Raw genomic sequence first — 24920 nt, 5'->3', positions numbered from 1 at the left:
TGAAGGAAACTGCTGGATAAAGTGGAAAATAACCAAAAGGAAATCCAAAGCAGAATCAAATAAGAGATGAATGATACGAAGAATATAGAAAGGATATAACAGAGCTGAAGGAACTGAAGCAGTCAATTAGGGAACTTAAAGATGCAATAAAAAGTATCAGAAACAGGTTAGACCATGCAGAAGAAAGAATTTCGGAGGTAGAGGACAAAGTTCTTGAGATAACGCAGATAGTTAAAGAGGCAGAAAAGAAAAGAGAGAAAGCAGACTGTTCACTGACAGAATTATGGGACTTTATGAAGCATTCCAACATACGAGTTACAGGAATCCCAGAAGGGGAAGAAGAATGCCCCAGAGGAATGGAAGCCATACTAGAGAACATTATAAATGAAAATTTCCCAAATATCACCAAAGATTCTGACACACAGCTTTCAGAGGGATATCGGACCCCAGGTCGCCTCAACTCTAACCAAGCTTCTCCAAGACACATTGTGATGAACCTGTCCAAAGTCAAAACCAAAGAAAAGATTCTACAAGCTGCCAGGAGTAAGTGCCAATTGACCTACAGGGGCAAATCCATCAGAGTGACTGCAGACTTCTCTAATGAAACTTTCTAAGCAAGAAGAAAATGATCATCTACCTTTAATTTACTTAAACAGAACAATTTCTAGCCCAGAATTCTATACCCTGCTAAGCTAAGCTTTTGACAGAGAAATAAAATCATTTATGGATATACAAACATTGTGGAAATTCACCACAACAAGACCAGCTCTACAGGACATACTTCAACCTTTTCTACACACTGGCCATCACAATGGATCAGCAGCAAAGTAAGAACTCAGAAATTAAAGGATAGAACCTAACTTCCATACTGATGCAAAAGATAAAACTAAGCAATAGACTCTCACAAAATAAGATGAATACATTACTACCACACTTATCAATTATTTCAATAAATATTAATGGTTTGCATTCCCCACTGAAGAGGCATAGATTGGCTGACTGGATTAAAAAACACAAGCCATCCATTTGCTGTCTGCAGGAAACACAGCTGGCTTCAAAAGACAAATTAAAACTCCGAGTCAAGGGTTGGAAGACAATTTTTCAGGCAAATGGAATTCAGAAGAAAAGAGGAATTGCAAGCTTATTTTCAGATACATGTGGATTTAAAGCAACTAAAGTCTACAAAGACAAAGATGGTCACTTTATATTGGTCAAGGGAAAAATACAACAAGAAGACATTTCAATTCTAAATATTTATGCACCCGATTTGAATGCTCCCAGATTCTTGAAACAGACAGTACTCAGTCTGAGCAATATGATATCCAATAATACCATAATAACAGGGGACTTTAATACTCCTCTTACAGAACTGGACCAATCCTCTCAGCAGAAATTAAACAAAGATGTAAGTGATTTAAATGAGATCCTACAACAACTGTGCTCAATAGATGCATATAAAACACTCTATCCCAAAGACAAAGAATATATATTCTTCTCATCACCCCATGGAACATTCTCCAAAATTGATCATATCCTAGGACACAAAACAAACCTGAACAGAATAAAAAGAATTGAAAATTTACCTTGTATCTTCTCAGACCATAAGGCAGTAAAGGTGGAACTCAACTCTAACAAAAATGTTCAACCCCACACAAAAGCATGGAAATTAAACATCCTTCTGTTGAATGACAGATGAGTGCAGGAAGAAATGAAAAAGGAAATCATTAACTTCCTTAAGCATAAGAACAATGAAGACACAAGCTACCAAAACCAGAAAAAGATCCAACTAAAAAGGTGAATTTCAGACCAATTTCACTCATGAATATAGATGCAAAAATTCTCAACAAAATCCTAGCCAATAGATTATAGCTTGTCATCAAAAAAGTCATATATCATGATCAAGTAGGTTTCATCCCAGGCATGCAAGGCTGGTTTAACATACGCAAGTCCATAAACGTTATCCACCATATTAAAAGAGGCAAAAATAGAGACCATATGATCCTCTCAATAGATACAGAAAAAGCATTTGATAAAATCCAGCATCCTTTTCTAATTAGAACACTGAAGAGTATAAGCATAGGTGGCACATTTCTGAAACTGACTGAAGCTATTTTTGACAACCCCACGGCTAATATTTTACTGAATAGAGTAAAACTGAAAGCTTTTCCTCTTAGTTATGGATCCAGACAAGGTTGTCCTCTGTCACTTTTACTATTCAACATAATGCTGGAAGTTCTAGCCAATACAATTAGGCAAGACAAGGAAATAAAGGGAATCCAAATGGGAGCAGAGGAAGTCAAACTCTCCCTCTTTGCTGATGACATGATCTTATACTTAGAGAATCTCAAAGACTCAACCACAAGACTCCTGGACGTCATCAAAAAATACAGTAATGCCTCAGGATATAAAATCAATGTCCACAAGTCAGTAGCCTTTGTATACACCAATAAAAGTTACGTGAGAAGCTAATTAAAGACACAACTCCCTTCACCATAGCTTCAAAGAAAATGAAATACCTAGGAATATGCCTAACAAAGGAGTTGAAGGACCTCTATAATGAAAACTATGAAATCCTTAGAAAGGAAATAGCAGAGGACTTTAACAAATGGAAGAACATCCCATGCTCATGGATGGGAAGAATCAACATTGTTAAAATGTCTATACTTTCCAAAGCAATCTACCTATTCAATGCCATTCCTCTTAAAATACCAACATCGTACTTTCAAGATTTGGAAAAAATGATTCTGCGTTTTGTATGGAACCAGGAAAAAACCCTGTGTAGCTAAGGCAGTTCGTAGTAATAAAAATAAAGCTGGGGGCATCACCATACCACATTTTAGGCTGCACTGCGAAGCCATAGTGGTCAAGACAGCATGGTACTGGCACAAAAAATAGAGACATAGACACTTGGAATCGAATAGAAAACCAAGAAATGAAACTAACATTTTACAACCACCTAATCTTCGATAAACCAAACAAGAACATACCTTGAGGGAAAGAGTCCCTATTCAATAAATGGTGTTGGGAGAACTGAATATCCACATGTAAAAGACTGATCTGAACCCACAACTTTCTCCACTCACAGAAATCGATTCAAGATGGATAAAGAACTTAAATTTAAGGCACAAAACAATAAAAATCCTCAAAGAAAGCATAGGAAAAACATTGGAAGACATTGGCCTGGGAAAAGACTTCATGAAGAAGACCGCCATGGCAATTGCAACAACAACAAAAATAAACAAATGGGAGTTAATTGAAGTGAAAAGCATCTGTACAGCTAAGGAGACAACAACCAAAGCTAATAGACAACCTACACAATGGGAAAGTATATTTGCATATTTTGAATCAGGCAAAAGCTTGATAACTAGGATCTACAGAGAACTCAAATTAATCCACATGAAAAAAGCCAACAATCCCATATATCAATGGACAAGGGACATGAATAGAACCTTCTCTAAAGAAGATAGATGAATGGCTAAGAAACATATGAAAAAATGTTCATCATCCCTATCTATTAGAGAAATGGAAATCAAAACTACCCTGAGATACCATCTAACCCCAGTGAGAATGGCCCACATCACAAAATCTCAAAACTGCAGATGCTGGCGTGGATGTGGAGAGAAGGGAACACTTTTACACTGCTGGTGGGACTGCAAACTAGTACAACCTTTCTGGAAGGAAGTATGGCGAAACCACAAAGCACTCAAGCTAGACCTCCCATTTGAGCCTGCAATCCCATTACTGGGCATCTACTCAGAAGGAAAAAAAATCCTTTTATCATAAAGACACTTGTACTAGACTGTTTATAGATGCTGAATTTACAATTGCCCAAATGTGGAAACAGCCTAAATGCCCACCAACCCAGGAATGGATTAATAAGCTGTGGTATATGTACACCATGGAATACTATTCAGCCATTTAAAAAAATTGGAGACTTTACATCCTTTGTATTAACTTGGATGGAAGTGGAAGACATTATTGTTTGTTAAGCATCACAAGAATGGAGAAGCATGAATCCTATGTACTGAATTTTGATATGAGGACAATTAATGACAATTAAGGTCATGGTGGGGGTGGGAGAAGGGGAGAGGAGAGAGAGAAAGAAGGAGGGAGGGGTGGAGAAAGGAAGAGCAGAGAGAGGGAAGGAGGGAGTGGGTGGGGCCTTGGTGTGTGCCACACCTTTTGGGGGCAAGATATGATTGCAAGAAGGACTTTGCCTAGCAAATGTAATCAGTGCAATGTGGTTTATTGTACCTTCAATGAATCCCCAACAATAAAAAAAAAAATACATATGCCATCTTAACACTAATGAAAGATAGCTGAAGTGGCTGTTTAAATGCCAAAGTATATTTGAGAGGAAACATATTTCTAGGAATAAAGAGAATAATTTCATAATAAGAAAAGGATCAATTAATCAAGAGGACCTAATGATCCAAAACTTATGCTTCTAATGACAGAGTTGCAAAATATAAGAAACAAAATTTGATAGAACTACAAGACGTAAATGCATCTGAAATTACAGTTGGAGATTTCAATACTCCTGTTTCAAACATATAGACAGAAATCACTTAGTATATAGGAGACTTGATCACATTATCAACCAAAAAAATCTAACTAACATTGGTAGACTATTCCACTCAACAATGGCAGAATATTTATTATTTTAAAGTGCACCTGGTATATTTACTATTTTGAAGCATCAAAAATTGTCAACAAGTAGAAGTATTAAAATAATACAAAGTTCATCCACTGGGAATAACAAAATTCAGTTAGAAATCAATAATAGAAATACATCTGAAAAAATTCCCAAATATTTGGAATCTACATAACATACTTCTAGATAAAGATGTTAAAAAAGAAATTAAAAGAGAAATTAGCAAGTGTTTCAAATGAGTGAAAAGCAGCACATCAATGTTTGTTGGATTCATTAAACACAATATTAGAGGTATACTTATATTGCTAAATGCTTGTAACAGAAAAAATTCTATATCAATGACATTAGTTTTCACATTAAGAAACTAGAAAAATCATCATTTAGCTCAATATAAGTACAAAAAAGGAAATAAGCATTAAAATGAAAATCAGTAAAAACAGAAAAATGTAACAAAAATTGATAAAACCCAAAGCTACTTCTTTGAAAAGATTAATAAAGTTGATAAAGTTCTAGACAGAAGAATGAGGAAAATTGTGGAGGAGATACAAACTACCAATTATCAGGAACGAGAGGCGATATCACTGCAGATTCTATATAAATTAAGATGACAATAAGAGAATACCATGAATAACTTAGGTCAATAAATTCAACAACTTTGATAAAATAGAGAAATTTCTAGACTCCATCAAAAGTCACTCAAGAAAAAATGCATAACCTGAACATCCCTATATTGTTAGGAAAACATTGTGTTCACTGGAGGGAAGCATTCTTTTTTTGGGAACCGAGAACTCTAAATCAGCAGAACCCAAAGCTGTGGGAAAGGAAAGACACAGTTCCGTGTAGCTCATTAGGATTGATAGTGAGAAGATCCATTCCATAACCACACATTGGCTTCCAGATCTGAATCCTGAATTTATAGACAAGAATTCCAGGTACGTGAGAAATCAGATTTGGACTGGTCTCTAGTATGTAGCATATGCAAGGTGTTGTCACTCAGCTTGAGCTGGATGTGAACCACTTTAAAAATTAAAAAGCCATTCCACTCTTACATTAGGCCAGGTTTTATGGGATTATAGAGAGTAACATGCTGAGACCAGTGAATTTCATATACATGAACCGAGGTTCACATCCTGTTTGGTGTAAACTGAGTTTACTGTTCAGAACAGGAATGGGCTCAGTGAGTGGAAGCCCTTATTGCTGAGTTTATGCAAAACCTCCAACCTGACCACAATGCAGTGAGCCTTCTGGGGCAAGGAGAAATGCAGCTGGACAAAGAGGCTGGCTGATGTGCACAGAATGGGTTATCTTGTCCACTTAATTAAGGTCCATCTGTTCTGAGCTCTCTTTGCTGAGCATTAATGTGAGATATACTTGTCCTTACATTCTACATCCTTCTCTTGAAAACCCATTTATTATAGGCCATGATTACGGCTTAATGTCTATAAAATTTGTAATGATGTTTTTATTCCCATTTGTGATACTGAGAATTTGTAAAGTGTATTTTTGCCCTTTTTATTGATTTATGTAGGTAGAGGCTTATAAGTTTTATTTACCATTGTCTATGAATCTATTTTTAGTTTTGTTTTCTCTCTTGTGTTTTTTTTTCTTGGCTGTTTCATGATTTCTTTTCTTCAGTACATCTTTTATCCTCCTTACTTCAGGTTCAGCATGCTGTTTCTTTTCTAAAATTTTAAAGTGATATCTCAGATGATCCTTTAGATTGTTTTCATTTCTAATATGCCTTTAATGTGAAATTTTGTCTACACATTGCTTCATTGTGAAAGCATTTAGCTTAAACATAGTGGTTGTTAACGAATCTAGACCATAACAGATTCACATCCTGTTTGCTGTAAACTGAGTTTCCTGTTCAGAATAGGAATGAATTTAGTGAGTGGCTGCCCTTATTGCTGAGTTTATGCAACACCTTCATCCCAACCACCATGTGGTAAGCCTTTTGGGCAAGGGGAAATGTAGCTGGGCAAAGAGGCTGGCTGACGTGCAAAGAATGGGTTGTCTTGTCTACTTAAGATCCTTCTCTATTGGCCTCTCTTTGCCGGGCATTAATGTGAGCTACACAGGTCCTTATACTCTGCATCCCTCTCCACATTATTACAGGCCACATTAAAACCACATTATCATAGGCCATGATTACGGCTTACTATCTGTAAAATCTGTAGTGATGGTTTTACTCCCATTTGTGATGTTGAGAAATTTTAAAGTGTATTTTTGCCCTTTTTATTGATTGATGTAGGTAGAGGCTTATCGATTTTATTATTTTCAATGAATTTAGTTTTAGTTTTATTTGTTTTCTCTCTCGTGTGTGTTTTTTTCTTGGTCTTCTGTTTCAATGATTTCTTTTCTTTAGTACATCCTTCATCCTCCTCACTTTAGGTTCAGCTTGCTGTTTCTTTTCTAAATTTTTAATGTGGTTTCTCAGATGACTCTAGATTGTTTTCATTTCTAATATGTCTTTAATGCAAACTTTTCCTCTGCACATTGCTTAATTAGTGAAAGTATTTAGCTTAAAAATAGTGGTTGTTACAAATGTAGAACGTAACAGAGAACTTTCCTATTTGCAGTGATCTCTATAACCCAGTAAAGAACACTTACTCATTAGTGGTCTGGTAGTACAAAAGTACTTGAAATAAATATTATATATATATATATATTTTAATCAATTTCTTCTCCTACCCACAGTAAAATAGAATAATATATACCTTTTAGCCAAGTTTAAGCTACAGAAGCAAAATACAATCCACATCTTTCTTTAAGTGACTCACTTCAAAATTACAGACATGCTTTCCATCCCTGCCGCTCTTTTGGACTTACCTTTGTTTGCCTATTTCACTGAGGAACTGAGGGGTCTTTATTTGTTTAGGTTATATTGTTCTGGAATGGTAATATCCTTACTGTTGCATGATTGATTCCATTGTCTTGTTCCCATTTTTAGGGTAGCCATCCTGTCCTTGTATATGCCATCCTTGTTGGTGCAGAAGACATGGATTTATTATTTTTTATGGCTGAATAGTACTGTATTTTGTGTGTATACCACATTGTCTTTATGCAGTAATCTGTTGGTGGATGCTTAGGTAGATGCCATATCTTTGCTATTGTGAATACTGTTATGATAAACATAATAGTGTAGCTATCTTTGGGATGTAATGATTTCTTTTCCTTTGGCTAGATACCCTGTCATAGGATTGCTGGGTCAAATGGTAGTTTTAGTTCTTTGAGAAATTCTCATAGTGTTTTCCATAGAGATGTACTAATATATATTCCCACCAGCAGTGTATTAATTGTTCCTTTTTCTCTGTGTCTTCCCCAACATCTGTTATTTTTGGCCTTTCTAATAATAATCCTGCTAGTGTAAGATGGTATCTTACTGTGGTTTTAATTTGCATTTCCCTGATGATTAGTGATTTTGAACATCTTTTCCAATGCAAGTTGGCTGTTTGCATGTTTTGTTTTGAAAAATATCTGTGAGTTCTTACAACTAAGTTCACGAATTTGCTCACCACATTATAATCAAAGCCACTGTAATCTGATGTTTTATTCACATGGGAGTAGATAAGTAGAAAACATGAGGAGAAATGAAATTTCTGATGTAAATCTTATAGAGTATGAGAATTGAATATATGGCAAATGTTGCATTTTCAGTTAAGTGGGGGAACTGACCACTTAATAAATGGTTGTGGCACAAAAAGTTCATCTTAGCATACACCAAAATAAATCTGTTCTCCTTGGAGACACTTTTATGAAACTTTCAGTAAAAAGAAATACTCAGTCTGCTGTTTCTGGAGAAGATGGGTGATGGCTTCAGAGTGTGTGGGGGGTTTCAGGATGTTGGGACAGTATACCTGAGGCTGTGTCTTCTTGATTTGTGACCATTCCTAAGCATGGTCACCACCACCTCCACTTTCCATCTCTCCCAGGAAGAGGTATCTAGATAGAGACCCTCTGTCCTATAATCTGAGGAAAAGGAAAGAGGAAAATGCATTTGGGGGCATTTCCCCCATTTCCTTCTATCATCCTCTCACCCATTGGTCAAACTTGCCAGGCATGTCTTGAGTCTCAAAGTAGCTGAGGTGCATCTGTGGTCTGAAAAAATTCTCAGGCAGACAGCTTCCTATTAGAGCCAGAGCCAGGCCAACATTCTGCTCCCTTCCTGTCCTGTCCAGTATTGCTTCTTATAAGCCCTATGTGTGGGAATAGCCTTACAGGAAGATACCAATGGGCAGTAGATTTCTCCCATAAACCAGGTAGGCTGCCCTACAAGGTGTTTAAGTTTCAACGGCTTCCTTTGCAGGTTGCCTTACTACCCTGCCTCCTTCCATTCAGCTTCCACAAACACTTGCCAGGGACCCCACCGGTACATTCAGTATTCACTCCCACTGCCAAGGGTGAGGGTGGGGCTGCAGGTGAGATAAGGCAGGTCAAGAGCAGCCTTTGCCAAAAGGCAGACATCAGAGAGGGCCCTGCAGCTGAGGGAGAAGGAGGAAGTGCCAGATGTACATCATCCTCAGTCTAAGTCTACCTGACACCTCTAGTGGCCTCCACATCCTATAGCTAGGGCTAGAGTCCACCTTCTTGACAAGGGCCTTGCCCCTGACCTCCCTCATCTTTCCCATTAAGAAGCTCCCAAGGGGCCTTCTGGTGACTGCTCAAGAGTGAATAAAAGAGCTGCTCCTTATGCTCCTCCCTGTACCTGCTCCCTCTCCTCCCCAATACAGGATCACTCCCAACCCACTTCTCAGAGCCACTGCTATGGCCATGCACTACCCACTGGACACAGTAGTGGCCTTAACAATCATTGTGTCTGCCCCCTTCACAGGAAAGAATGAGAGCTGTTAAATCATCCTGTTAAACATGGACTTAGTTGCTGGGTCAACCTTGGCCAGGAGGCTGTGGGAGTCACCAGGAAGAAAACCTGTGCTTAAGAAGCTTCCACGAGGGTACAGACAAGTACCCTCAAGAAATGCTATACCATAAGATGGAAAGTCCCATATGCAGACAGTGTGCTGCTGGACCACAGAAGAGGAAGGAGGACTGATAGACCTGGCATGTGAGCTGGGTGCTCTGGACCTGGTTCTCCATCCCCTTCCCCTCTCGCCACACCAGCCACTTTGATCTGGGGACTGGGCAGTGCTTCATAGAATAGAGGGAGCAACAGGGGCTGGACATAGGGGTGCAGGGGCTGAGGGAATTCCTGGCTCAAGTACTTCATGGGCTCAAAGGGTCAGGTGCTGGCGAATCTTCTGACTCCTCCTGGCAGACCACTTCCTCTGAGCCTTTCCCCTTGGTGGTCTGTCTTTGCTGTGTTTCTTCTTTTTGAAGACAGAGAATCATTTTGTCACCCTCTGTAGGGCACTTGCTATGGTGTCATAGCTCACAGCAACCTCAAACTCTTGGGCTCAAGCAATCCTCTTGTCTCAGCCTCAAGTAGCTGGGATTACAGGCACCCACAACAATGCCTGGCCATTTTTTTTTTAATATATTTATTTTTTTGTATTATTTTTCTTTTACTTTTTTACCTTTTTTTGGTGATTAACAATTTTTTTATTATTAAGTCAAATACACATAGATCATGAATACATTCATGCATATGTGGGGTACAATGTGCTGATTTTTTTATACAATCTGACGTGGTTAGATCAAACCAATCAACATAGCTTTCACCTTGTTTACTTGATTATTGTGCCAAAACATCTATGTTCTACACTTGACAGATTTGACTTGTACCCTTGTCATATGCTCCATCGGTGTGATCCCACCTTTTACCCTCCCTCTGTCAAACCTCCCCCATCCAATACCTTCCCACTCCATTTCTCTCCTTCATCCTGGGCTATAGTTGTGTTCTATCTTTCATAAGAAAGTGTGAGTAAATATAAGTAGGTTTCATAGAAGTACTGAGTACATTGGATACTTTTTCCTCCATTCTTGAGACGTTTTCCTCAGGAGAATATGTTCCAGATCCCTTCATGTAAACATAAAAGAGGTAAAGGCTTCATCTTTTTAAAGGCTGCATAGTATTCCACAGTATACATATACACAATTTATTAATCCATTCATGGGTTGATGGGCACTTGGGCTTCTTCCATGACTTGACTATTACAAATTGAGCTGCAATGAATAATCTGGTGCAAATATCTTTTTGTAAAGTAATTTTTGGTCTTTTGGATACACTCCTAGTAGAGGAATTGCAGGATCCAACGGCAGGTCAATTTTTAGATCCCCGAGTGTTCTCCAAACTTCTTTCCAAAAGAAACATATTAGTTTGCATTCCCACCAGCAGTGCAGAAGTGTTCCTTTTTCTCCACATCCATGCCAACATCTGTAGTTTTGGGATTTTGTTATGTGGGCTACTCTTATTGGAGTTAGGTGGTATCTCAAAGCGGTTTTGATTTGCATTTCTCTGATGATTAAAGAAGACGAGCGTTTTTTCATGTGTCTGCATACCATGTGCCTGTCTTCTTGGGAGAAGCTTCTGTTCAGATCTCTTGCCTATAGGGAAATGGGATCACTTGTTCTTTTCTTATTAATAAGTTTGAGTTCCCTGTGGATTCTGATTATCAGACCTTTGTTGGAAACGTAACCTGCAACTATCCTCTCCCATTCTGAGGGCAGTCTATTGCTTTACTTACTTTTTTTAAAAATTTATTTATTTTCATTGTTAAATCATAGCTGTGTACATGTCTACATACAGTAACTGCTTTACTTACTTCTGTAATTTCTTGTTGGGTCTTTTCCTGGTTTGGGAGTCAAGGTGATGTTTGCTTCATAGAATGTGTTGGGAAGTATTCCTTCTTTTTATGTTTTGGAAAAGGTTAAGTAATATGGGTACTAGCTCCTCTTTAAAGGTTTGGTAAAATTCTGATGTGAAACCATCTGGTTCCTCTGGCTATTTTTAGAGATGGGGTCTTGCTCTGGCTCAGACTGATCTGGAACCTGTGAGTTCAAAACTGCAACCCTTAGCGCACAGGTCCAGCGCGCCTACCATGGAGCTACAGGTGCCCCTCTGTAGCTGCTGCTGCTGCTGCTTCTTGGAGCAGAAGGTCTTGCTGGGCATCTCAAAGAAGCAGAGGGCTTTGCTGGAAGTACGGGGAAGCCCGGTTGCTGTAGCAGCAGCCCTCGTTTTCCCACAGGATCGCCTCGACCTCAGCCATGAGCTCCCGCAGCTGGGCCTCCTGCTCGGAGACCGCTGCCCGGTTGCTGAAGCCGCAGTGGCGCCGCGAGCACACGGCGTCCAGCCAGGCCAGGCCCTCGTTGTCTGTCTCCCGCAGGTACTTCCCCAGGGAGTCCCCGTCCAGGTCTTCCACGTGGGTGAACACCAGAACGGTGTGAACCAGGACGCCCTCCCCGAAGACCTCCTGCAGGAGCTGCACGGCCCGCAGGTCCTCATCAGAGAAGCGGCCCAGCTGCATCACCAGCAGCACAGCGTGCGGCCCAGGGGCGGACGCCGCCAGGGCCTGGCATACTGCCCCCAGCTGCACCGGCTGGGACAGGATGTCCGGTGTGTCAATTACCTCAAGCTCCGTCCCGGCCCACTGGCGGCTCCCGCTCTGGACCACCTGGGTCACCCGCCTGGCGCTCAGCTTAGCCTCAAACGCTTTCCTGCCCAGGATGCTGTTTCCGGTGGCGCTTTTCCCACTTCCGGTTTTCCCCACCAGCAGGAGCCGCAGTCTCCTTGGCGTCTGGTCTTTCTCTCTTCTACCTAGCAGCATGAAAAGAAAGCAGAGGGAACTGGGGTTAGCACCTGTGCACTCCATGTATCCTCATGGGGAGCCTCTGGGAGCATTCCAGTAGCTCAGAGGCAGGTTGTCCTGGGTGGGGTAGGGACACGAGGACCAATGTCGGCCCTGAAACCTGCCCTGAGCTCAGTCCTCAGCCTACATCCTTGAAGGCGGGTCTGAAATTTCTTACCCACCATCAGCCAGGGTGGAGACATGGAGATGCCAGCCAAATGCTGAGAAACCTAATACCAAGATTTTTAGATGTGTCTGGAGCAGAAAGCAGGAGGGGGAATCCCTTCTCATGAGCTTGCAGGTCCCAAGACCCAGAGCACATAAAGAAATGGCAAATAATAGTTGATGTCCAAGTCTGGTCCCCGTAGACTATGTTGATGTCTTCCAGACGACAAAGTGCTATGCCTCCTGAAGGCAGCCTGGCATCTTCTCCTGAATTTCTTTAGCAACACAAGTGTTGGTGCCCTGGGCTGTCTGGCCCACAGCCCAGTCCTGAGAATGAGACTGGCTCCCTCCAGCTTCCCCCAGAGGACTGGAAGGAAATTTGAGTGAGTTACAAGGGTCATCCCTGTACATCTAGCCCAGGCAAGGAAGGAAGAAGACAGTAACTCCTATCTGAGCAGCCTGGAGCCAGCACATATCACTAACTTTAACTAAAGCCAAATAAATACATCACTTGAGCTCTGGGATTTTTAAAGTAATATCTAACCTTGATTGCTGTAAGAAAAGGTAAAACAGGTGTTAGCACACATATGGATCATTTCCTAGGTGGTAGGTTGATAATGACTTTTAACAAATGGCTCAGACCATTTAAGTTCATAAAGTGAAAAATCATTTATGTTAAAATACATAATGAATCACAACTTATTTCTTCTGGCAAGAAAATAGATAGGCTTCCAGCATTCCTAAATTCTGCCTTTCCAGCTTAGATACCTGACCCTTCCCCTCTTGGGAGGAGGGACACCAGTGGGAAGGCTAAACCCAGTTTTGAGGCAACAGCAGAGGCAACGTTCTGCTTGTCCTCATGATGGTACTTTCAAGCCTTATGCCCCTGACGGCTCTCACTTGAGTCAGTCAAACCCTCATGCAGGATCTGTTGGCACCCAAGCCTTGGTCTGAGGCCAGTTGCTTTTCTGAGGAGGAAAGCCCAGAATGTGGACACCCTTTTCTTTGGGACTGGCTTGGAGATTTGGTAAACAGTGCTACTTCTTACTTCTTTTAACTGCTATACCTATCAGGGGGTCTTTTTCCTCAATTTTGGCAGGTGAGGAAAAATGGGCCCTCCCGTGGTGGCTGAGGTGGGACAATCTCTGTGACTGGGGAACATCTGCTGCCTTTCAAAGAACAGAATATGGTAGACCTCTGTCCCACTTGCACATCTAAGAATCCTCACCTGCACCTGTCTCATGTGTTCCTTCTGCAAAGGAAGCAGTCTTACTGCCTGACAGTTCTGTAGGATCCTGGGACAGTTCTCCTAGAGGATTGTTCAGGGAAATTAGTTCATATTCTTCTTCTTCCTCCATCTAGAGAAAACAAGAATATGTTTTACTTATTTTCCATCTGAGTTTTCAATATGCATCTACTGTTTGTCTTTCTCTTGCCGGAAGGAAGTTTTTGGCATTAATGTGGGGGTAGGGTGGGAAGTGAGGGAAGAGAAGAAAGGAGGGGTCTGAGACATTCTTTGTCTAACTTTAGGGACCCCACTCCTGCCCTCCCCAACACCCTGTTGTGGTCTTTATCAAGAAAGATGTGAGTGGCCTAGAACCTGAGGAATGGATGGAATTTGGATGGATAGAGGGTCTAGAGTTGTTGGGGGGAAAAGGAGTAGGAGGAGAGGCATGGGCTTGGAGGGCAAGAATGGGCAGGAAGGGCTAGCTTTGTGGGCCTTAGGTGAAGGCTTGGCAGTGAGGACTGCAAGGGACTGAGCTGGGTGGCTAGTTGTGAGGAAGATGACAGCCATTAGGACCTTTATGGTGCAGGGTAGAACATGAAAAAAGGAAGCCAGAGCCCCCTCAGTGCTCAGTGGAGACGTAGCTATAGTTAGCTCTGCCTGGGCCTCAACCTCCTATCACTGAGAATATTGGCCCTGAACCAAATGCTTCTGAAGGTCTGTTCCCCTATAAGATTTGGACACATTTTATAACTTGTTTTTGGAGCAAGTTGTAGTCCTTTGTGCCAGTTAGGGTCCCATCATTCCCAAATAGTGAAAGAGCAATGTATCCTTGTGTCATGGACTAACACAGTTCTCTAATCAAGAGCCTATAGTGTTGCATTATTCTCTGGGACTGGAGAGGAAACTGCATGACCCTGACTATTTTTTTTTTTGCAGTTTTTGGCCGTGGCTGGGCTTGAACGCCCCACCTCTGGCATATGGGGCCAGTGCCCTACTCCTTTGAGCCACAGGCACAGTTCATGACCCTGACTGTTTTACAGAACAAGTAGAACATTCAAAGCCAGATAAAACAGATTTAGGTGAAGGCTCTGGTGTGTGAGAGAGCCTAACTCTGGGGGTAGCTCAACAGACAGTTTTCTCATTGCCACAGCACAGTTGGGTGTTCTCTGTCCACTGGCAGACACTCCGATCCTGTCCAAGTCCCTGGAGCTAGCTGGTGGGGAGCCAGTTTGTGTACTGCTTTATGTTTGGTGTCTTTCTGCAGTACAGATCAGCTCTAAAGCGACAGGCTGTGGATGGAGGCAGTCCAGGAAGGTCTGGTGACTTTCCAGGAAGTGAAAAGAAGAAGGACTGATAGACAACTTCTCTCAGACCTGGACATCCATGTTTTGGAAAGAAATAGTGTTTCACCTTTCTAGGAGAGGTCAGTGCCTCCTAAATCTGTGAACTAGTACCCTGCAAACTGTGCCCTTTCCATCTCTTTGTCCCTGTCTTTCTTATATCCCTGGTGGAAACCGAGACAGCTCTTCACCAACATAATCTCATTCCATATATTAGAGAGAAGGGTGGCTCAACAAAAGGCTGGGGGCGAGAGGTACCTGGGATCAAAGTTCAGGGACTCTGCACCATGTCCTCCATGGCTCAGACAACTGGTCTGCACCCGAGGTGCCTTACTGCCTAGATCCCCACCCTGAACAGCACCTCACATATTGGTCACACTTTGTATTTTTTGTCCCCACCTCAGAAGATGGACAACCAACTTTGTCATGTTGTTCAGGAAGAAAGCAAAATTCACAGAAGTGTCTTGCCAAATATTAAGCAGTGAGTTTGCTGCAGAGCACAAAGTTTTCCTGACTTGTTGGTCACAACTCTTTTTGTCAAATCTCTCTCTCTCTCTCTCACACACACACAAACACACACATATGCCATAAACACACCACTCCCACATACATACATACCTACATGTAAACACACAGGTATACACACACAAAGCACATACCACTCCTACAAACACACATACACATCATGCACCCATAAATGTAATCACAATCAGATATACCTATGCAGCACACACACCATTCCCACAAACATAAATATAGAACATGCATACATACATGTAAAGACACACATTCAGACTTACCATTGGGCCAACCCACAGCAGAAGGAAGGGCCACGTTTCCTGTCTCCTGAGCCACACACTGTCTCTCCCTTTAGGCTGGTTCTCTCTCTTTGGGTCCAACACAAAGTAAGCTCCTTGTGGGAGTGAATGTAGGAGGCAGAGGAGAGTTTCCAAAGCCAAGGTGTATGAAAACATGGAGGACAAGGACAATGTTTGCTTACATTTTTTAGCAAATTATCCTGGAGCTAGAGAGCTCAGCTAGAGGACTGCTCTTGAAAGAGCAGCGTCCTCTGAGAGGGAGGAGGAACAGGAAGTGGCCAGGCGGGGTGAGTCAGAAAGTCACATTGTTTGTACTTTGCAGCCTCAGAAATAGAAACAACAGGAACAATAGCAGTGGGATTCTCTTTATCCTGAACCAGGATTATTAGATCTCAGAGGTTTAAATAGCATCAGATTCCACAGAAAAGTTTGTGTCAGAAAAAGTGATTTTTTAATTGATTTCTCTTTTTTTCTGAACCTTGCCCACTTCCCAGAGAATCCTCTCTTTCAGTATTGGGACATACATTCATTGTCTGCTTTCTTCCACTAACCTCTCATTCCTTTAAACATTTTCTCTCAGAATGAGGTCTGACATTCATTTTAATGCAATAATCATTGATAATTCCAATGTTTATATCTCCTGGAAGATTTGCATTCTAACAAATCTGCAAAAAGATGCCTAAAATGTAGGATTAAAGAGAGCAATGTTATAGTGAAGAATGGTATTTTAGACACAGACAAAGGGAGCAAAAGACCTAAATGTCCTCAAAAATACATTTTCTAGGATGTACCAACACTCAAAAGGAGGCCAGTCAATAAAGAAATTGAAAACATTTGAGGATAAGCGATATCATTATTCCATAATTTTAAAATGTTAAGATTCCCTTAAAAATACCACTTGATCTAATAGAGTAGGTCTAATTTTCTTTTGTTCTATTTTAGTTGATACCCATGGATTTACCAGAATTACTACATAGTGTATATATCTCCAATGTCCTTCTTTAAATTATTCCATAAATGCCCAAACATATTTAATTCTTACAAGTGATGTGTTGATCTTTACCATTCCCCCCATGACCTAAGCAATTAGAAGATTATTAACTTCACCTATAATTGAAATTAACCATCTTTTTTGAATTCTAATGGTTGCCATTTTCTGAAAGCTGACCTTGGAGGGTTGCTCAGACCTGGAGCTGATGGAGTAGACATGAGATCCACTTATCATTCAGCCATGAAGATTTTGGAAGTGTTTGCTATTGCAGCATAACCTGGCCTAACTGACTGATACAGAATGTAAATCAGATATTGGTTTCTTTCTTTTTTTTTTTTTGCTGACTCTTACTTTTTTGTGATTTCTAGAGAAATGTTCATAGTCTTTGTGAATTTAAATATGGAAATCCTGAGGCCTGAGATCAAGGTGGCTTTACTGTAGAGAGGGTTTGCATATATTTCCATCAGAAACTGACAAGGGATGCTGGTTCTACTGAACCAAGCCCACTTAAGCCCCCTTCTGAAGTCTCTGGCTTAATCTAGAAGACCCCAAATCTATAACTCACTTTACAATTGAGTCCAAATTTAGGCTCCAGAGACTATGGCTGAGATCTTCATTTGCCCTCAAGTTTACCAACCTTCCCTTAGAGTTTATGGCTCACACCTCCCATTTAAGTTTAAGTTTTGAAGACAGGGCCTCCAGTAGAGGAGGAAAACTCAGGGCAGTGGGAGGAGGGGGGAGGGAAGATGCACAGGTTAAATGACAGCAGCCGGACCCCGGCCCTGGCATCCCCACTCTTCCAGCTCCTGGGGTCAGGGTCAGTCCCTCCGATGTGTTAGGTCTAAGCACAGGCAATGCTAATTCTGCTGCAATTCAGGGTCCCTTTTAAAAGTTTGTCCCTAGAGGAGGAAGGAAGATGGCTGACTAGAAGCCAGAGGTCCTGACCAGAGAGAGAGATTCTGGACAGATGTGGACTTCTTGAAGCCAAACGTGGGGAGCTGAGCTAAGAAAGAAGATACACGTGTACACATTATCTCTATTGAGGCAAGCTACAACTCCAAGAAAGAGGATTTAAGAAAACAAATTCCATGTACAAAGCCTATCTCCAAGAGAATGAAAGACCCCTCTCCAAAAGAGAAGGCTCACCATGGGCTCTCTGCAAGTGAGCTGGGGACAAAAAAAACCTCTCATTTTACCCCGTGGGAGAGAGCCACTAAACAATGGGCCTCCTTCTCCAGGGAGGTTGCACCTGTAAGTCTCAGCATCATCCTTCCCGGCATAAAATCGAACAAATATTTTCTCTGCAAATCTGAGCTCCCAGCCCACCCTTCCTCCCTCACCTGGTGGTCTGAAGGTATTCCCCTTGCAGAGCCCAGAGTGTTTGGTCATTCCATGAGAGGCCTGGGCATTGTGTGGGCTGCTGGACAGCAGCACACAAACACTGACTTGAGTGGAAGCGGGGGCCCAGGAAGAGAGGGATGTGTGGGAGAGATATGAAAGGAGGTGGTGTGCAGCGGGTGGACCATCTTTGCTATGACTTTGGTGGGTGATCTTTCCTGAATTGGTGGCTTACCAGAGGGGACCAGTTCCATCCGCTCAAGTTTGTGGGATGGAAACTGTTGTGGATTTCTACTATCAGGTTGCTGGAGGCCCTTTGAATGCTCTCTGTTGAGCAGTGATTGTACTGCCTGACAATTGGATGAGAATTCTTTTTTTTTAGTATTAAATCATAGCTGTGTACATTAATGCAATCATGGGGTACAATGTGCTGGTTTTATATACAATTTGAAATATTTTAATCAAACTGGCTAACATAACCTTCATGGCGTTTTCTTAGATATTGTGTTAAGACATTTATATTCTACACCTAGTAAATTTTACATGTACCCTTGTAAGATGCAACGGAGGTGTGGTCCCACAATTTACTCTCCCTCCACCCATCATCCCCCATCCCCTCCTCTCCCTCTCCCCTTTTCCCTTCTTCTTGGGCTGTAATTGGGTTATAGCTTTCATAAGAAAGCAATAAATTGGTTTCATAGTAGTGCTGAGTACATTGGATACTTTTTCTTCCATTCTTGAGATACTTTGCTAAGAAGAATATGTTCCAGCTCCATCCATGTAAACATAAAAGAGGTAAAGTCTCTGTCTTTCTTTAAGGCTGCATAATATTCCATGGTGTACATATACCACAATTTATTAATCCATTTGTGGGTTGATGGGTACTTGGGCTTCTTCTGTGACTTAGCAATTATGAATTGGGCTGCAATAAACATTCTGGTACAAATATCTTTGTTATAATGTGCTTTTTGGTCTTCTGGGTATATACCTAGTAGAGGAATTGTAGGATCAAATGGCAGGGCTACTATTTATACATCTCAAAGTGTTCTCCAAACAGCTTCCCAAAAGGAACATGTTAGTTTGCATTTCCACCAGGAGTGTAGAAGTGTTCCCTTTTCTCCACATCCACACCAACATCTCTGGTTTTGGGATTTTTATGATGTGGGCTAATCTTATTATCTTATCTTTGACATAATATCTCAAAGTAGTTTTGATTTGCCTTCTCTGATGATTAACAATGCTGAACATTTTTGCATATGTCTGTAGGCTGTGCACCTGTCTTCTTCAGAGAAGTTTTTCTTCAAGTCCCTTGCCCAGTCTGAGATGGGATCACTTGTTCTTTTCTTACTAATACGTTTGAGTTCTCTGTGGATTCCGGTTTTTAAACCTTTGTCAGAGACATAACCTGCAAATATCTTCTCCCATTCTGAGGGCTGTCTGCTTGCTTTACTTACTGTGTTCTTGGCTGTGCAGAAGCTTTTTAGTTTGATCAGGTCCCTCTAGTGTATTTTCGATGCTGCTTCAATTGCCTGGGTGTCCTCCTCATAAAATATTCTCCCAGGCTGATTTCTTCAAGAGTTTTCCCTGCACTTTCTTCTAGTATTTTAATAGTTTCATGTCTTAAGTTTAAATCTTTTTTTTTTTTTTTTTTGGCTGGGGCTCGGTTTGAACCCACCACCTCTGGCATATGGGGCCGGCGCCCTACCCCTTTGAACCACAGGTGCCGCCCCTTAAGTTTAAATATTTAATCCAGTGAGAGTCTATCTTAATTAATGATGGAAGGTGTGGGTCCAGTTTCAGTCTTCTACAGGTCACCAGCCAGTTCGCCCAGCACCATTTGTTGAATAGGGAATATTTTCCCTACTAAATGTTTTTAATTGGCTTGTCAAAGATCAAATAATGGTAAGTAGCTGGGTTCATCTCTTGGTTCTCCATTCTGTTCCATATATCTATCTCTCCATTTTTGTGCCAGTACCATGCTGTTTTGATCACTATCGATTTACAGTATAGTCTGAGGTCTGGTAGTGTAATTCCTCCTGCTTTGTTTTTTTTTTTTTTTTGCATAAATGGTTTTTATTGGCAAGAGAGGGATGCTGCAGAGCAGCACCAACAAGGAGAGAAAAAGAGAGAGAGAGAGGTGAAAAGAGAGAGGGGAGGAGAGAGAGCCTCCTGTTTTGTTTTTATTTCTGAGTAATGTCTTGCCTATTTGAGGATTTTTCTGATTCCATATAAAATGAAGTATTTTTTTGAGATCTTTAAAGCATGACAGTGGAGCTTTAATAGGGATTGCATTAAAATTATATATTGCTTTGGATAGTATGGACATTTTAACAATGTTGATTCTTCCCAGCTATGAGCATGGTATGTTTTTCCATTTGTTAACATCTTCAGCAATTTCTTTTCTCAGAGTTTCATAGTTCCTTTTATAGAGATCTTTCACATCCTTTGTTAGGTAAACTCCCAAATATTTCATCTTCTTTGGCACTACTGTGAACGGAATAGAGATTTTGACTATTTTTTCAGCTTGACTATTGTTGGTATATATAAAGGCTACAGATTTATGAGTGTTAATTTTGTAACCTGAGATACTGCTGTATACCTTGATCACTTCTAAGAGTTTTGTAGTAGAATCCCTGGTGTTTTCCAGATATACAATGACATCATCTGTGAACAGTGACAGTTTGATCTCTTCTGACCCTACATGGATATGCCCGATCGCCTTTTCTTACCTAATTGTGATGGCTAAGACTTCCATTAAAATGTTAAAAAGCAGTGGAAACGGGGAGACAAGATGGCAGACTGAAGCCAGCTTTCCACAGAGGCTCCCATCCTGAAGGAGAGTTAAGAGATGAAAATTTAGCAAGTAACCTGATGGATTCGGGCAGCACCAAGTGAGAAAGTTGAAGAACACACATCAACCCCGCTGAGGAGAGCTGCGACCACAAGGACGCAAACAAAAGGTACAAAACCCACCACCAAGCAGATGGGAGTCCCCTCTCCCCCATCTGATCGGCTTAAGAGCCCCACAAACAAATGGGCAGAAATCAAAGGCCCTCCCACTACACTTCATGGGAGACACCTACTAAAATCTGGACCTACCTCCTTAATAGGGTGCCTAGGTGTTCTCCTGCCAGGCATAAAACTGTATAAAACTATAAATACCCTTTGCTGGCAACTCTGAGCTCCCAGCACTTCCCTCCACTCTCTCTGAGGTCTGAAAGCCTGTCCCCCAGGAGTTCGGATTCTTGGGTGACTTCTAGAGGGGAGAGGACAGTCCCCGAGCTGTGGCTGGTCAACGCTGATTCTGGGGCATGGGAGAGAGGTGAGGACAGTCAGCGGAGGGTGACCCTCACGAGGGTGGTGCTTCCCTGAGGCGTGGTGCAGCAGCCCTCTTTGGGCAACAATACAACCAGGCATAAAACTGAGCGCAACTGTGTGACCTCGCTACCGGTGGCTCTGGGCTCCCTGTGGCTCTGGGCTCCCGACAGCTTTGGGCTCCCGGCGCTCCCTCCACCCTCACTCTGTGATCTGGAGACCTGAGTGCCTGCCATGTGGCCGGGCAAGGAACTGGGTTGAACTGACTCTGTTTGCTGCTGGTGGCTCTGGGCTCCAGCTGCTTCCCCCACAGTGCCCTCACTCTAAAGCCTGAATGCTTGAGCTGCGGCAGTGAGGCTGGCCGGGCAAGAGACTGGGAGGGGCTGAGTGTGTTCACTGCCACAGGCTCTGGGCTCCCAGTGACTCTGGACTCCTGGCAGCTCTTGGCTCCCGGCACTCCCCCCACCCTCACTGTGTGATCTGGAGACCTGAGCGCCTGCCAGGCAGCCGGGCAACGAACTAAGTGGAACTGAGTGTGTTCACTGCCTGCGGCCCTGGGCTCCCACCGCTCCCCCCAACCGGCCCTCACTCTGAAACCTGGAGGCTTGGGCTGCAGCGGTGCAGCGGAGCTAAAGATTGGGAGGAACTGAGTGTGCTCACTGCCAGCAGCTCTGGGCTCCCAGTGACCCACCCCACCCTCTCTCTGGGATCTGGAGGCCTGTCCCCCGGGAGTCCAGATTCTTGGGGTATTTGTCGGGGCATGGACAGTGCCCGAACTGCGGCTGGTCGGTCCTGACTCTGGGACACAGGAGTGAGGCTGGGGGAGAACCACATCAGAGCGGCAGTTCCCTGAGGCGGCTGAAGCCACACCCCCTGCCTCTCTGGGCAACCAGAGGAGGCCACCCCTGAGTATAGGATTTGCCTGAGGTGATTCACAGACCCAGGAAACTTACAGGGCAGGGCCGACTCAGAAAACTGAGACTTCAACCCAGAACGAGTGCTTCACCGGGGTCAAACAGAAGCCAGCTGAAAATAAGTCAGAACCACTTAGCCCCACCAAACCAGACAGGGCCCCAGTCTCTCAGGCCACAACACTGAACGGGCCCTCAACTAAACCCCAGGGGAAAAATCAAAGGGAGTAAAACAACCATGGGGCGGAATCAGCGGAAAAACTCTGGTAACATGAATAACAAGAATAGATCAACCCCCCCAAGGAAAGATATGGTGGATGTAACTGAAGATCCCATTCATAAGCAACTGGCAGACATGTCAGAAATCGAATTCAGAATTTGGATTGCAGACAAGATTGATAAAATGGAATTAGGAATCCGAGGAGAAATTCAAAAGTTGTCTCAAGAATTTAATGAATTTAAAGAAAAAAACCACCAAAGACTTAGACACACAGAAGCAAGAATTTGCGGCCCTTAAAGATATGAAAAATACAGTAGAATCCCTCAGCAACAGAATGTACCAAGCAGAAGACAGGATTTCTGACATTGAAGATAAAGCCTTTGAACACTCCAAAAACTCTCAAAAGGAAGAGAAATGGAAAGCAAAAACGGATCATTCTCCTAGAGAGCTCTGGGATAATTCGAAGAAGGGCAATATATGAATAATAGGAGTTCCGGAAAACGATGAAGTGGCATTGATGGGCACAGAGGCCCTTCTGCATGAAATTATGAAAGAGAATTTTTCAGACATGCCTAGAGATTCCGAAATTCAGATAGCAGAAAGTTTCAGAACTCCAGCACGATTCAACCCCAATAAGTCATCCCCCAGACATATCATAATTAGCTTCACTAAAGTTAACATGAAGGAGAAAATTCTCAAGGTTATTAGGCGAAAGAAAGCCATTACCTACAAAGGTAAGAACATTAGAATGACTGCAGATCTCTCTGCTGAAACTTTTCAAGCCAGAAGAGGGTGGTCATCAACTTTTAATCTCCTAAAGCAAAATAACTTTCAACCCTGGATCTTGTACCCAGCTAAACTGAGTTTCATCTATGATAGAGAAATTAAATACTTTAACGACATCCATATGTTGAAGAAATTTGCCACAACCAAACCAGCTCTTCAGGATATTCTCAGACCTATCCTCCATAATAACCAACCCAATCCTCTACTACAAACATAAACTCACTCAGAAACTCCTGATCAAACTCCAACTTCTACAATGGCGAAAAGATTAAAAATGTCCACTGGACTTTTGAAAAACTGGATACCCAAAATTTCACCAAACTTATCAATAGTCTCCATCAATGTGAATGGCTTAAACTGTCCTCTAAAGAGACATAGGTTAGCTGACTGGATACAAAAACTCAGACCAGATATCTGTTGCTTACAAGAGTCACAAATTAAAAGACAAATACAGACTCAGGGTGAAAGAATGGTCATCCATATTTCAGGTAAATGGTAACCAGAAAAAAGCAGGTGTTGCAATTTTATTTGCAGACACAATAGGCTTTAAACCAACAAAAGTAAGGAAGGACAAGAATGGTCACTTCATATTTGTTAAGGGTAACACTCAATATGATGAGATCTCAATTATTAATATCTATGCACCCAACCAGAATGCACCTCAATTTATAAGAGAAACTCTAACAGACATGAGCAACTTGATTTCCTCCAGCTCCATAATAGTCGGAGATTTTAACACTCCTTTGGCAGTGATGGATCGATCCTCCAAAAAAAGCTGAGTAAAGAAATTTTAAATTTAAATCTAACCATCCAGCATTTAGATTTAGCAGACATCTACAGAACATTTCATCCTAACAAAACTGAATACACATACTTCTCATCAGCCCACGTAACTTACTCCAAAATCGATCACATCTTAGGTCATAAGTCTAACCTCAGTAAATTTAAAGGAATAGAAGTTATTCCATGCATCTTCTCGGACCATCATGGAATAAAACTTGAGCTGAGTAACAACAGGAATCTGCATACTCATACAAAAACATGGAAGTTAAATAACCTCATACTGAATGATAGCTTGGTCAGAGACGAGATCAAGAAGGAAATTGCCAAAATTTTGGAACAAAATGACAATGAATACACGAACTACCAGAACCTCTGGGACACTGTAAAGTCAGTTCTAAGAGGGAAATTTATAGCACTGAAAGCCTTCCTCAGGAGAACGGAAAGAGAGGAAGTTAGCAACTTAATGGGACATCTTAAGCAACTGGAAAAGGAAGAACACTCCAACCCCAAACCCAGTAGAAGAAAAGAAATAACCAAAATCAGAGCAGAACTAAATGAAATTGAAAACAAAAGAATAATACAACAGATCAATAAATCAAAAAGCTTGTTTTTTGGAAAGGTCAACAAAA

The 24920-nt window shown here is 41.8% G+C and overlaps 1 protein-coding gene across 1 annotated transcript; it reads right to left on the bottom strand.

The window, feature by feature from the left end:
* Positions 1-10132: 10132 nt before the first annotated feature.
* Positions 10133-16191, bottom strand: LOC128598608 (GTPase IMAP family member 6-like). Its single transcript, XM_053609197.1, has 3 exons — positions 15930-16191; positions 13790-13919; positions 10133-12365 (listed from the first exon to the last, which is right to left on the bottom strand). Exons 1-3 carry the CDS (start codon positions 16101-16103, stop codon positions 11722-11724), a joined length of 948 nt encoding a protein of 315 aa, XP_053465172.1. The 5' UTR covers positions 16104-16191; the 3' UTR covers positions 10133-11721.
* Between the last annotated feature and the right edge of the window lie 8729 nt (positions 16192-24920).

This window comes from Nycticebus coucang, chromosome 11 (genome assembly GCF_027406575.1).
Source record: "Nycticebus coucang isolate mNycCou1 chromosome 11, mNycCou1.pri, whole genome shotgun sequence".
NCBI lineage: Eukaryota > Metazoa > Chordata > Mammalia > Primates > Lorisidae > Nycticebus > Nycticebus coucang.
Note: the sequence above shows the minus strand (reverse complement) of the source record. Positions and strands in the feature narration are given on the sequence as shown.

Excerpts from the sequence above, each read along its gene's own strand:
- LOC128598608 (XM_053609197.1), bottom strand. The coding sequence starts at position 16,103 with ATGTTTTCATACACCTTGGCTTTGGAAACTCTCCTCTGCCTCCTACAT. Across the intron at positions 13,920-15,929 it reads TGCTGTGGGTTGGCCCAATG|ATGGAGGAAGAAGAAGAATA; the intron begins GTAAGTCTGAAT and ends TGTTTTCTCTAG. Across the intron at positions 12,366-13,789 it reads AACACATGAGACAGGTGCAG|GTAGAAGAGAGAAAGACCAG; the intron begins GTGAGGATTCTT and ends TCATGCTGCTAG.